This window comes from Ochlerotatus camptorhynchus, unplaced genomic scaffold (assembly GCF_037179485.1).
Source record: "Ochlerotatus camptorhynchus isolate MF236.1 unplaced genomic scaffold, CSIRO-AGI_Acam_v1.1 ptg000696l, whole genome shotgun sequence".
NCBI lineage: Eukaryota > Metazoa > Arthropoda > Insecta > Diptera > Culicidae > Ochlerotatus > Ochlerotatus camptorhynchus.
Genome location: NW_027041172.1, coordinates 119,992 through 135,582, shown reverse-complemented (window position 1 = coordinate 135,582; position 15,591 = coordinate 119,992). Strand labels below are relative to the sequence as shown.

The window sequence follows — 15,591 nt, the reverse complement described above, 5'->3', positions numbered from 1 at the left end:
TCTCTTTTTTTCATAAAAACAAATACTACTGCTTTATCACGCATTCGAAAATCTGCTACTTATTCTAGATATGGGGTATGGAATATGGCAAGTAAAACTAAACTCAAAGCAATCCAGACGATTCAAAACAGATGTTTTAAAGTTATCTAGAAGTTGAGGAAGTGAATCTATTACATCTCAAAATCAAACGCATTATTTTATTCTGCAAGCGCTGTAATCTCGATATTTGTATTGCATTGGCCAGAAATAAAATGGAAGGGCAAAAGTCTAGATGAGGAGAGGTGATTGATTTGTATAGCTGTATTTTACTGGCAATCGTTTTTCAGTCGACATAGAATTCCATACTTCTTGGCAATTTTCTTGATGACATTGTCAATGTGAGAGTTGAACTTAAGTTTCTCATCAATAATCACGCCAAGATATTTAAACTCTCGAACGCGATCAATAGTCTCATCATCAATTACAGCAGATTACTCGATTCCGCGAAATTACCATAAATTTAGTTTTACTTGTATTCAATTTCAACTGCTTATACTTCAACCATCTACTTAGAGAACGCAAATCTTCATTCGAGTGTAAAACGGCATCATCTAAATCCTAAGCTGCAATGAATAACATAGTATCATCTGCAAAAAGATTAATGTCGCAAAATCGTAAAACACGTCGCAAGTCATTAATATACATAATAAATAACAGGGGCCTTAATACACTTCCCTGGGCACTCCAAGGTTATTATCCACGGGACTGGAAACATAAAAAATAAAAACAGTCCGTTAAATTCTGTCAGACAAATAGCTTTCAAACCTTTTATATGCAGTACTCGTAATTCCAAAACGCTTGATTGATCTTAACAACAAGGGCCGAGAAATTGTTTCAAATGCGCGTTTAAGATCCAAAAAAAAACAGCAACAATCGTATCTTTACACTCCAGCTGGCCTTTAACAAAAAGTTCTAAAATTTTATCTAATGTGTGCAACATTTTGATGGGACGAAACTCTTCGGCTTTAATCGTCCAGCAACTTTTTGAATAGGGACCACTAAGGATTCCTTCCAAAATTGTGGCACATGTTCAGTTTGCAATGATTCATTAATAAGGTCCAGCAAGATGTGGCCAATGATAGCAATCTTGAATAGCTCTAGCATTAACATTATCTACTCCAGCCGATTTTCCTAATGAAAAGCAAATAAATTTAAGTTCATCTAATGTAATTGGGTTAAAAACTTCAAATCTACAACTATTATTAACTGGCTGTTTTATTTCGTCAGGTTCATCGACCAATTCAATGATTAATCAATGAAATACATGAAATCCCAATTTAATGGTAAACATCACCTTTTTTACGCTTGTGAGTATTCCACTCATAAAATTCGAAAAAAAAATTAGCGGATTGAGTCGCAGCAACATAGACATAGAGCACACAGATAAAAATATTTTAATTTTAATAAAATTTGACGTAAAATCAATAAGAATTTCATTTTGTTTTGGCTGCAAATAGAAATCATTATTGTTTCAACAATCCAGTATTTTTATTTCAAAAATCCAGTATTGTTGTTTTTAATCCATGGATTGTTAAATCAAAAAGAAAATCTTTTCGAATTTACAAGACCTTTCATGGTTTTGACGTAAGGTGTCAAATTTGGCAACTGGGTCAACAAAAAATATGCTTGTTTTTAAAAGAGATTTCTTGTTGATTCAATCATATTTATTTTATGAAGCATGACAATACACGCACGACAAAATATTTTTATTGATTCAATTATAATTTGGCGATTATTTTTATGTTATGTTTTTTTTGGAAAAAAAAACAGAATTGCAATCGAGATTTCAAATCCGACTAAGTAAAACTATATCGCTATATTTTTTTTCTTATCAAGAAAATTTCTATATTTGTTCATAAGTTTTGGTAACAGAAGTAACAATTTATGAAATTTCTGTAAGAAATTAGGGGTTGAAAAACAGAACCGCACCGTAAAAACCATGTACAGCAGCAGGACCAGCAAGCAGTAGAAGAAACTCCAGCGCAGCGCAAGTTCACCAATAGATTTCACTCTGGGACACATATTGTTGGCTAAAAACTTTTTAAATTTAGCAACTGCAGCCTACTTACTTACCTCAAGTCTCAATATTTTCGGAAATCTTGCACTTATTTCTCGAAATTCACAGTTTAAAACAATATTTACGTTGAACGTGGAAAAACAAAGCTGAATTCGCACGAGAACTGTCTCGGTTAAAAACGAGGAAATGGAATTGTTTGTTTAAATACAACTAAAGTTTTTTTTTTTTTAATTCAATGCAAATAATTTTGTGTCCGTGAGTAAGGTGTGGCAAAAGCTCAGACATTTTCCGATCTCGTTAATCTGAGTCAATTGGTAAATGACCCTTGACCCTGAGATCCAGATGCATTATGAACCACACTTTAGATTTAATATGTATTTTACAAGTGATATTCACCCATATTCTCGTTTTCGTTCGGACCGATTGTACATTTTTGGTTGGAAACTATGGTTTAGGCGTAGACGAAAATATGGTTATTTTTTTCTATTCGGCACTCCAGGGTATACCTACGTGTACGAGGAAGTCAAACATGTATAGCTACATATAAACAACCTTACAGCACACTTTAAGGCTGAACTATTTAAAACTCGTAACTTTTCCATCATGCTTATTATGAACATTTGACCTAGTATCTGACCAGATTAAAAAAATACTATCCTCAATCGATTCTTTTCTAATACCGTTTCATTTTATGTTTATTTATAGAGGCTGGACCAGGAGAAAACTCTCTGCCCGTAGTTTTTGATGCCGCAGAGGATCATGCTATCAACAACCTAACGAGAAACGATGCTAACTGTGATAAAACAGGAACGTGCTACGATGGTAAGAATGAGGAAGTGGGCACTGCAAAAAATGCAGTTTTACCCATGTTGGTTTGCTTTCATGGATTTTTATCTACGTTTATTTAAAGACATATTGCTATTCCAGAGATTTATTTCCGTTTTACGTATTAATTCCAAGAACCAGCCATAATACTTCAAATTTGTAAATGCACATTATGTTTTTTTTTTTTCAGTACTCAGCTCACTTTCATACGGTAGAACTTTGACAGCTGCGGTAGAACCACAAAAGAAGTGACAGATGACTAACTGGCGAAGAAATCCATTAAAATATGTAATGTGGTTCACTGTAATAGAATTTTCTTAAAAGCTTGTGCCATCATCCTCCAGATGGGCTAGTATTTTTGTTTTGATTTGAACAAAGTTGATTTTGTGTGTGCAATGATCTTTGACAGTGTGCAAAGAGTGTATCATTTTGTCAATTTTTTTATGCATTTCAGTTTTGAGTAAAGTGAAAGAGATAGAACCAAATTATTCTCGTACATTTAGTGTTGCCATGTGGTACAATCCAGTAGTAGTGATGCTATGTGGTACACTGACAAATTGCAATAGCAGGTTCGTCACCAAAGTTTTCGAGTCGCTCCGTCTGTCACTTCGTTTGGGGTAGAACTGTATGGTAGCTGCTGGATGGATTTTTTTTTCATAAGATCCGCAATAACACCAAAATCTAATCCAAGCCGTTCTTTCCTAGTCAAAATGTACACACCATGCTGGGGGTTTGATTCCCAGTCCGGACGAGGAACTTTATCTCGACTTTTCTGGATGAAGGGCATCATAGTGCTTGTGATGTTATATACAAATAATTGCAATGGGACAGGTTTATATACACACTTGAAAAATTTCATGTATATTTAAAGCTTTTTAGATGTACTCGAAAGAAGCGGCTTAATTGACCTAAATTTATGTCCTTTCTTAAATTTTCTCGAACCACAAACTATAGACATATTTTTATATGTCGTAACGAAAATGTCATTCATTCATTCATTCAGATTTTTATAATTTTTCAAAAACCTGCAATTTTACATCTTTTTATACATAATTTTCCTTAACTAGCCTAAATGTAATGAGTCATCTTATACCTATATTCAGAAAGGCAGCAAAAGTTGTATGTTGTTTTGCACAATGGTCTCATTTGCGTGATTTTGTGAGACCAATATCAAACATAATTTCAATTGACTTCCGGATACCACTGTTTGTTTCATTTTCCTCACGACAGCCACTATTTGAGTACTGGGGAGATGGGAGAATTTTCTTCACAAATCTTAGAATTTTTATTCAGTCATAAGACGCTATTTCACATCTAGATGTGTTTATTATTAAATTTCAACCTTTATTTTTTTAAGTGCGTCTATGTGCAGATAAAATTAAGTCGTTTATCGAATTACATGACAAGAAAATTAGATCTTACGTCAATTCAAGCTCGTGTAATTTTCAGTTTTATATCTATTAAACGTAAAGCAACCAAATTACCTTATGCGTAATAATGAGGCCAACACACGCTAAAACCTGGTCGTAAGACTTGGTTGTTCAACTTGTTCTCCACTGCTCGTTCAACAATTTTGCCAACTTTCCCACACACAATCCAATCTGCTGAACAGCCTTTGCCAACCTATTTACACAAATCTCCCGAAGAGCACGGTGTGGGTGCCATCCATCTTCCTTTATTTCTTGGCTGTTATCCAACAGATTGAGCTGATTTTTTTATGCTATTAGTATCAACTATGGTTGCCTACAAGAAATCAGCACGATTGCCTACAGGACAGCCGATAAAAAGCGGTGGGTGGACGGCACCACCCACTGCAGTCTTCGAGGGATTCCTATATACAAGCGATCACTTAGGTTGAACACGAGACAACTGAGCATCAACTCAACGTGTTTGTACAATTAAATTGTAGTGTGTGCAGACCACATAACGGGGCATTACGCCTACATTCTGGTTCTACAATCAGGTCAGGTTTATTTATTAAGTTGGTCAATCGGTTGAAGTAAAATCAATGAGCTTTGATTTAAGAGGGGTCGAGTTAAAGTCTGTCAGACTGGTTGCAATATGTATGGGAAAGTTGAACAAATATTGAGCAACAGGTTGATGCACAAATCCATCGACCCGACGGATTGAATTTCGTGTGGGTTAGTCACACAATTTTCACACGGTTGGCGAAATGGTTCTACTGAGATTCGGCAAAACGCAGATCAACCAAGTTGCAATGTGTATTGGCCGCATAAGACATTATAATATTGTTGCCGGTAAAAGATCCTCAACAGGACTGGGTATTGATCCCACCGCTTTTAGAATGGTGTGCAGTATTACAGGTCACTTAACGTTTATGGCAATATCTACATCTGGTTGGCAGTTGTACGAAACGGAACAGATTCGTTTGAGAACCTCTGGAGCTTCTTATTGAAAATAATATGTTCTTCTTTATCGTTATAGTATCTGTGCATTGCAAAGACACGCGAATTGCTGTGCAGGTGCGCACCAACAAGCCATTCAATGGTCGTATCTATGCTCTGGGACGATCCGAAACTTGCAATATCGATGTGATCAATTCGGATGCCTTCCGATTAGATCTCACGATGGGAGGACAAGACTGCAACACACAGAGTGCCGTATGGATATACTTATTTATGAGTTCATCGTAATTAAAAAAAATAATAATAAATTGATTAACTCTTCCAGACTGGTATTTACAGTAACACTGTTGTTCTACAACACCACTCAGTCGTTATGACTAAGGCAGATAAAATCTACAAAGTGAAATGTACTTACGATATGAGTTCCAAGAACATCTCCTTCGGAATGCTGCCTATTCGCGACCCTGAAATGATTCACATCAATTCATCGCCAGAAGCACCGCCACCAAGGATTCGTATTCTGGATGCCAGAAGCCGCGAAGTGGAAACTGTTCGTATTGGAGATCGTCTTACGTTCCGTATTGAAATTCCCGAAGACAGTAAGTGCACAAGTAACCTAACAGACATACAAATTTTAACTAAACATCTTATTATTTAACAGCTCCATACGGTATCTTTGCACGATCATGTGTTGCAATGGCCAAGGACTCGAAGAGCACCTTCCAAATCATTGACGATGATGGATGCCCAGTTGATCCGAGTATATTCCCTGCATTCACCCAAGACGGAAATGCCTTGCAGTCGATTTACGAAGCCTTCCGGTTCACTGAAAGCTACGGTGTCATTTTCCAATGTAACGTCAAGTACTGCTTGGGGCCATGCGAACCAGCTGTGTGTGAATGGGGCAGAGATTCAGTAGAGTCCTGGGGCAGAAAACGTCGTTCGGTGACAAGGTTTGATTTGTTTTCTTCTGCACAATTAATATATTATATAACGAATTTCCATTTTTATTTCTCAGAAATGAAACCAACATCGAGGAAGAGGAGGAAGAAATGAATATTTCGCAAGAAATTTTGGTCCTTGACTTCGGAGACGAGAAGAACCGAGACTTCTTACGAAGCGAAGCTAGCACGGAATATGGCAGGGGTAAGTTTGTTCATGCATTTGTTTCACCTACGTGGCTGACCAGTGTTCAGTGACTTTCATCCCTAGTAACGAATATGCTCTGGAACAGGTTTTTCCCAAGACGTTATCTATGTTGTGCACTATGCAAAAAATTCCTATCATTGATTCGCTATGAAAGTTTGACAGAAAAAATGAGGGGTTCGTGGATTTTCCTATGTTTCGAGGGATGCATCGATTAGCTTGGATCCGAAGAGAGTACTAGCAACAATCAATACGAAACTAACGATTTTAAATTGGCTCACTACTTGACTAGCCTATTGGTCCCAAGCAAACGATTAACGTACCCCATTCTAGTCGAAATTCTAGTACTACGCAATGTTTGTTTTGATTCGCTATGAAAGTTTGACAGATAAAGTGAGGGGTTATTGGTTTTTCTTATATTTCGAGGGGTGAATCGATTAGCTTGGGACCGAAGAGAGTACCAGAGCTGAGCCAAAAAGTTGAGCACGTTATTTCGGGACCTTCTAGTCTTAGAGTTACCTCTATTGTACTAGAGCTGAGCCAAAAAGTTGAGCACGTTTCTTCGGGAGCTTCTGGTCTTAGAGTTACCTCTGTGGTATAACCCAGCGCAGTGAATTATTCGCTTGGAAGTTGTTCAGTGGATCTCCTCGGCCGATTTCCTCCTCGACTTCCTGGAAGTTTCTTGGGCCGAGAACATTTCGTCTTCTGCATGTGCTCTACGTTAACACCATTAATGGAATTTGGAATCTGAAAATACTTTGATAGATTATGATAAACTACATAATTTGAATGAGTTGGCTTGACCCGGAAGATTCTTCTGAGCTACCTCCGGTAATTTCTTGATACTTCACTTGGAAGTTTTTTTGTTTTCTCGATAAATTCTTCAATAAATTGGTATTGACTTCCTAGGATGTTTGTTCTTGATTCTCCTGAAAGATTCTTCCGATTTCCATCGGATTTTTTTTTCAACATCCCTGTAAACCATTCTGTCTTTTGACTATCTCCCGAAGTATGATCTGAAATTCCCAAAATGATCTCTCATCTTCCATAGCAAGTTTCTTTCGAGTTCGCTTGATAATTCATCTGGATGTTTCTCCAGACTTCTCTTTGAGTTTTTTTTTATTTCTATTGGAAATTTCTACCGAGGTCCGAGGTGGAATTGTCTTCCGACTTCCCATGAAGTTTTTTTTTTCGGCCTCTCCTGTTCACGGTTTCCCAGGTACACAGAAACATTCTGGATTTTACTGATGATGCAAATATTCATGCATGTAAACTTCCTTTTCTCGTAAACTAGCAGCTTGCAAGAAATGTTGCGTACAAAGATGAATAGTTGCATACAATTTATGGAATCTTACATGAAATGTCTCACAATAATGTAAATTTGAATGATATATGACGCTCCATTTATGTGCATCATAGTAATGGAAATTTACACTACTTTTTAAAACTGTGTAGAAGAAAATAGCTCAGTCATAGAAAATTATTATCTTGATTCCAAAAAAAGATATGGATTAGCATGACATAAGAGGTAAAATATCAAGAAATAATATCAAAAATCTGCTACCGCAACATCTTTCTAAAACTAAATTAAGAAATTGCGGTATCAAATTGATAACAAAATATTGCACCAAACTGGACTAATAAAGCGCGTTTTCACTTATTTTTTATTTACTAAAAAGTTTTAACAGTTCACAGATTAACTGACAAATCTTTCCCAATGAAAATAGCTTTGTTTGTATTTACATCTTGTAGCGGCAACACCTTATCACTCACACACTCACAGCTTTTTAGCTGTATTCTCCTGCTTCATTAGCTGCTTGTATTTGCCGTCAAACCCGTCATTTTTTTCAAAAATAATCAATGATTCTTCGAAAAACTTTGCAAAACTCCTATTCAATTATTAAGAGAACTAGTTCAATGATTATTTAGGTGTCATTATATGTTTTGACATGTAGGTATAATCATATTTCGATACTGACGAATTCCCGATTTAGCTCCTTAGTTCCTAAGGAATGAAACACATTTTCATGTACTCATATTGTAGCACCACATGGTGGCTTCTAAACACAAATGATTAATAATGTCTATGATTCTTTAAATTGGGATGAGTCATGCTTTTTAAAAGTTTCCTTATATTGATTTCCGGAAGGGTAAGTTCGTTCCCTTCTTTGAAAGCTCGTTCTATAAAATGTGGGTTAAAGTTCATCGTTTTAAAACTTTTCTTTAGTTTGATACGTTGTGTCCATGGAATACCGGCTTTACTATTATGTAAAATGAAATAACGATAAATGGCTAAAAATCCTTCATTAAAAAAATAAGAAAAAACGATTTAGTTAATGGCTTCCAACCTTTCGTATCTACGACATTTTGTCCTTTCCAACCGTTTGATTTACAAATGTGCGTAAATATCCTCTTGTTGAGATCCTATGTAGTAGAGCATTACCAAATGTTTCAATTTATAATTAATCTATTTACAGATAAAACCGTGACCATAATTGAACCATGCCCGACCAAGACATCAGTATTAGCACTGGCTGTAACGTGCTCTTTAATGGTTTTAGTCTACATGTCGACGCTGTTCTGTTACTACATGAAAAAGTGGATTCAACCGCACAAAGTCATGGCTTAAGACGACAAATGGATACAACGATGGTAATCACTCAGCATTAGTCTAATTTATTTATTGTGCTGTAATAGTTTGATAAGGGAGAGCTCTCCTTCCCCAGTTAAAAAAGAAACAGATGTTGAACAATTCTCCCTGTGGATCATAACTGAAAGGGCAGTAGGGCTAACAGAAATATTGAAATGATTATTTATATAGATTACTTCGAAGCAGTGAATTCTTTTCACTTGATCAGTTGTTCGTAAATATTTATTGAGACTCTGACAGACGATCATACTTCAGACAAACATTACGCATACCAAGCATTTTAAAATAAAGTGCTTTTATGCTCGTTAACACAAGTAACTTTGCTATGACTGAAATAAATTGTCAAAGTTGATTCAAACGAGAGTAACAGGACAATAAATATGTGCATATATTGGTATAGATTACATATATGTGTTGACATATATATTTGATGTATACTAATGTAAACTACTGAAAGTTAATCGAAAACGATGTCACCGGTAAAAAAGAAGTTATCTAAAAACCGGCTTAACTCATTAGTGCCACAATAGGGATGATTTGCTTTTTATCTCGAGAACCAACACAAGTGGACATGAAAAAAACTGCTACAAAAAATACTAGTTCTATGTTCTAAATAGAATAATGTAAACTACATTTTTCACATTCCTTTTTCCTTTTATTAACGCATATAAAGTTGAGGTCATTTTTTATCAACACTATTTGGCCATTTTAAAATGACTCATAAAGTCAGATTATGTGATAAATTGGTTACTGCTCAATAGATATCTTCGATGTTACAAGTACTAACAAAACTGCAGTTCACTTGTTCTTGGCTTCCTACAGGCATTTAAATGTTTGCTGTGTTTCACAGTTGCATGCATGACATCGTTTTCACTAAAGAACTTATATTTCTTAAATATCTAGAAACCTTAAAGGAACCTCATCGTTATGGTGAGTCATACGCCCAACAATTACAAAATACTTGAAAATCGAATTTCCCTTAATCATAAATGTTAATTCAACATATTCGTAATCTATTTACACTCTGCATTTGCCAATTATTGAACCAACTTTAAATTGTTTGTTTGGTTGTTTGCTATTTTCCTACTTAAGATTCAAGATATTTAAGAATATTTGTAAAAGAACGTAGAAAAGCGATCGTCGAGAGGATGGCTCTTTCTATTGGGTTCAACATTGTTTGGTGGATTGCAACGTATACTTAATTAAAGGTTTTTCGTGACACTACAAGGAAAGAAACCCTACATGGAAATTCGTACACATATGCTCAGCAATAATGAAACTAACAATTTGTAACCCATATAGAGATTGCGTGTTATTTAGGTTAGTAATTTATTTTAAACCTATAGTTAATACAACCACGCAACAGTATCTGACGAACTTTATGAGAGATAAATCGTATGGTTCTGATTCTAAAACGATCATCGTATTTATTTTAAATCATTGATATCATCACCATCTAGTAGATTAAGTTCATTTTAAATAAAACAACGACGATAAAAGCAAATGCAAAGTCCTGCCCAGTAGAATTTAAAACAAGAATATGCTTACTCAATGACTTTTTGATAGTAATAAAATTTTTATGCAACGTAATATCACCACTTGTTTTATTCCTTACGGCTCAAGACAACTCCTTTTTAGTGTTAATTGATAGGGTTGAGCTTAAGTTTCGGCAAAGGCTTTCAATTAAAAAGATGGCAGCCATTTGATCGAGGCCATGGCCGGCTACGAACAATCCAGCTGATGCACAACCTAGCGAATTCACCTACACCGAACCAAAACATCAATGTCAACGTCGTGTGGCGTGTGGCGATAATCTACATGATGTTTTAACGTGCTAGCAGATGTCGCACCTCCGCCACAACAGTGAGCACCTGGCCTAAGGGTTCCAAGAAACACGTCTCTTGGTGTCTTTGAAGAGAAAAATTACTCAGTTCCTTTAAAGGTTATTCAAGAGATAATGAATAATTATGAAGAAGAGTTATGCAACAATAACCTGGAGCGAGGATGATCTTGAAACAATGAAAAAAGTAGAAGGGTCTGTGACTAGGGGCACGAAATGAAGCTTGACGTAGGACCGCTAGTGGACGGAACAAATATGTTGATCATTTAGTTCTTAACTCTTTCCGTTTTTGAATTGGTGGCCCTGAAAAGGGCCGGTTGTTTTTCAAATGGTGGCCACATCAGTGCAAGTCGATGCCGACCGGATGACGGTGGCCTAGTCATGCTGCCTATTGAGTTTCCTCCGGTCAATGTGGGTGTTTTCGTCGTCGTCGGGTCGTCTTCGTATTGGTGCGATGCGCGCTGTTCCACTCAAACGTCGTGTCCGACGCTTGTCCGTCCGTTGCTCGAATGCAAATGACGAAAAAACTTTTGACTTAAAATGATCTATATTTCTTGAATTTGTGTGGTTTACATGTATAACTTATCAAGTGACACAGATGCGTCTTTTCAACTTTTGTTCCTGTGAAATTTCAATTATTATTAATTACAGTTCCTAGTCCTATCAGGCCTGTTTTAGAGAATGACCACCTTGGTGGGATTGGTTTGTTTTAAAATTTGAAAAAGGAGACTACTTATAACTACTATTTACAACTACAACTAACCTACAACTACTATATACACCTAATCTACTATATCAGTGCCAACATTTCAAAGGGGCGTAATTGCTTTTGTAAACAAAGGCTTTAGCCGTCGATTTCTCGCAAATGAAAGCTCACTCCTCCAAATAAACAATGCTAGCTGGAAGAGGAAACATTCCTCTACCTGTTGGTGCAATCAATTTTCATGAGTGAGCTTTTATTTGTGAGAAATCAACGGCTAAAGCCATTGTTTACAAATGCAATTACGCCCCTTTGAAATGTTGGCACTGATATACAAATTGCTTATCAAAGCATGTTCTGATAAATAACATTTTTGTGCAAATTTAGTCTTAATTTCGTTAATTATGTAATCTATTTTGGCAATGCCTGCCTCTTCGTGAAAATTTGTTATTCTAGTGTCGAAAGGACGATCAAGTACCATCCTCAGCACTCTATTCTGAGCGACCTGGATTTTGTTCCTGTGAGTCTGTGCACATGATTCCCACACCGGAGCTGCGTAGAGGATCGCAGGTGCTATGATTTGTTTGTAGACGGCCAGTTTGTTCACCCTTGAGAGGCGGGATCTGCGGCAAATCAGCGGATACAGACACCTAATCAAGGCAGAACACTTAACTACAGTTTTCTCTACATGCGCACGGAAGAGGAGCTTTTCATCAAACAACATCCCGAGATAGGTTACTTCGGCAGACCACTCAACCCTTGTGCCATTCATGATTACAGTACAAGATGGAGCCAGTTTCAGTTTGGGCGATTACCGATGGAGGAACATGATCGCTTGTGTTTTGGAGGCATTGATTTTGATTTTCCACATACATAATCAGCAAAGGCGTTAAGGCATCGTTGAAGTTTGTTCGTTATTTCGCGAGGCATCCTTCCTTTGACGGCTATTGCGGTATCATCTGCGAACAGGAAAAACACGCAACCGTCACCGAGGGGAGGAATGTCGGAAGTATAAATGCTGTATAGCAAGGGGCCCAGCAGACTGCTTTGCGGGACTCCTGCTGGGATGGAAAACGTGTCGGAAAGACAACCATTCAACGATACCTTAAACGACCTTTGCTGGAGGTAGTTACGGGTGATTTTAACCAGATGTAAAGGAAAGTTGAAGTTACAAAGCTTGTACACAAGTCCGTCGAGCCAAACATTGTCAAACGCTTTCTCAACGTTTAATAAGGCCATGGTTGTGGACTTGGATACAGCTTTGTTACTTCGGATGTTATTCATCACCCGCACTAGCTGGTGATTGGTGGAGTGCCCCTTTCTGAACCCAAACTGTTCCGGAAGGAGAATGTTATTTTCCTCGACAAACTTGAGCAAACGATTGAGAATGAGTTTCTCGAACAATTTGCTCAGCGCTGAAAGGAGGCTGATTGGTCTGTAGCTTGAAGACAATGTTGGATCTTTACCGGGTTTGCGGATTGGTATGATTTTTGCTATTTTCCAGATGCTTGGAAAGTAGTGCAGTTCCAAACATCTGCACTTTCATGCTGAGTCTCTTCAAGATCAAGTTAAATATACCGTCAAACCCGGGAGCCTTCATGTTCTTGGTGCATTTCAGCGCTGAGCAAATCTGTTGTACTGTAATCATATCCGCCGGAGGCACGACACAAGGGGAGACATCTAGGTTTTGAACGCATTGCGCAACCTGATCATCGAGCGGACTTTGGATAGTCGAGCCAAGCAAATGCGATGAAGCGACATGCTTGCCGATCGCATTTGCTTTCTCCTGTGGGGTAATTAAAAGCCGATCGTCATCATTTTCGACTTTGAGAGGTGGAACGGGTTTGGGATGATTTTTCAGGACCTTGGCTACCTTCCAGAATGGTCTGGAGCGGTCGTCCAGATTCTGGACAACACGCCCGAAACTTTCATTTTGCAGTGAGTCCATTCTGGAAGCAATCTGCCTGTTCAGATCGGCCATATCACGTTTTTTGCCTAGGTCTCCAGTCCTCTGAAACTGGCGTCTACGCACATTTCTCAATCGAATCAATAATTGGGTGTGGGAATCAATAGCAACAAACTTACCCCTCACAGGAACTTGTCGAACGCATGTCTCGTCAGCCTCGGATATGGCCCGTTGGAGTCCTTCCAACACCCGGTCGATGTCATCTACGGTGTCGAGCAGTGGATTTTCATTGATGTTGCTGTCCACCATTCGTCCGTACTGCACCCAGTTGACATGGTGGTAGTCTTTACGCAGGCAGCTTCTAGCAGGAACCACGTTGACACCGACTTCAGTCACCACCGGTTGGTGGTCGGAGCTGAGATCGTTGTGCGCCTCCGGCTTGGATAGTCCGATGTTTGACAGGAAAAAGTCCAGCGTGGAGGGATTTCCCGCCGGAGAGATGAAAGTTGGTTCGTCTGGAAATTGCACAGTGTACAGTCCATGTTGTGCGTGGTCGAACAATAGACATCCGTTCCGGTTCCTCTGGTAGTTCCACCAAGCTTCATGGCGGGCATTCAGGTCACCCCCAACGATGAATCGGGAGCTAGTACGGGTGATGGCGGTCAGGTCGTTCTTGAATTGAGTTCCTAGTCCATTGTTGGCGGTGTACTGGCGTGGGCAGTAAACAGCGACAAACCGGACGTTTCCAGTTGGTGATTCCACCTCCACACTAACGGCCTCGATGATAGAAGTGCGGACGTGGGGCAGAGTGCAGAACTTGATTCCCTTTCTGACGATGACCGCTACACCCCCCCCCCCCCCCCTGAAGCTGGTGCGATTTAGCCGGATAATGTTGTGGTCAGGCAACCAGAAGCTGTCGCCGGACCTTAGATGGGTCTCGGTTAGAAGGCCCACGTCGATGCTGTGCTTGCGGAGGAAGTCGGCAAGCTCAATCTGTTTTGCTTTTACAGAGCAAGCGTTCCAGGTAGCGATGGTTAGCGGTTTAGACACCATACTGGATGATGAACTTACCGAGCACTTGGATCTGTTCGGGTTTATTGCGGCACTTACGAAGAGCACCAGACATGTTGACGAAAATTTCCATCAGTTCATCCGCTGAGAACAGATCGGGGTTGTTGTTTTGCGCTGGTGGTTGTCTCCAGAATCCAGGGGGGGATGGAGAGCTTTGGCCAGCAGAATCACCAGAAGTTGCTTGAGCGGAATGCACCCGCGAATTCTCTTGCCTTTGCTGAGGAGCACGAAGAGGCGGGAAATCCTCCATCCAAAATGCCGGGACTTTGTCCTTCTTGCGTCCTGGTTGGTTGTTAGTTGCCGCCTGTTTTCGGATGCGTTTGAAGTCCTCGCGTTTGGAGCACTGTCTTTCGGAACCTTGGTGAGCACCACCACAGTTAGCGCATTTTAACGCCACGGCTCCATCCACAGGGCAGTTGGAAGTGGCGTGGTTTTGAGCGCAATTGCCACAGCGTGGCTTAATGTTGCAGTTGTGGGTGCCGTGTCCAAAGTTCAGACACCGTTGGCACTGAGTCACATCACGATGGCCGCCACGGTATGACTCCCAGCGGACGATGATGGAATTGATGGATCGGATGGCCTTCAGCGCGTTGAGCGTCACCGTTCCCTTCTGGAAGTGTACCAGGAAAAGGCTATCCGGATACGCCTTCACATTTTCGTCCTTCCTTGTCATCCGATAGACGGCACTTGGGGCCAGCTTGTACCGGTCTCTGATTTCAGCTTCGATAAACTTTGGGTCGAAGTTTGGTAGGCCCCTAATGACGACCTTGAATGGCTTCTCACCGGGAATGTCGTGGGTGAAGAATTCCACCTTGGAAGTCCTCAGGTGGGCGACGACCAAGTCATACTCCGCTTTGGTACGGAGCACCACCTTGGTGCCGACTCTGCCCAACTTGTATTCGGCTTTAACGCCCAGCGTCGCTAGATCTGCGATGAGCTCATTAAGATGGGCATTTTTCACTACCAATGGAGGTAGCTTCACTTTTGCCGCACTCGGGCCGGCAGAATTTTCGTTGCCGATGGCGTCGCCG

The 15,591-nt window shown here is 39.3% G+C and overlaps 1 protein-coding gene across 1 annotated transcript in view; it reads left to right on the top strand.

The window, feature by feature from the left end:
* tyn (trynity) overlaps positions 1-9,113 on the top strand; it is a 74,451-nt gene extending 65,338 nt beyond the window's left edge. The window contains exons 4-9 of the mRNA XM_065238084.1: positions 2,762-2,878; positions 5,327-5,502; positions 5,573-5,846; positions 5,909-6,200; positions 6,266-6,393; positions 8,871-9,113. Coding sequence (XP_065094156.1) covers positions 2,762-2,878; positions 5,327-5,502; positions 5,573-5,846; positions 5,909-6,200; positions 6,266-6,393; positions 8,871-9,022 — 1,139 coding nt within the window. The 3' untranslated portion in view covers positions 9,023-9,113. The remainder of the gene's footprint in view (positions 1-2,761; positions 2,879-5,326; positions 5,503-5,572; positions 5,847-5,908; positions 6,201-6,265; positions 6,394-8,870) is intronic.
* The last annotated feature ends 6,478 nt before the right edge of the window (positions 9,114-15,591 follow it).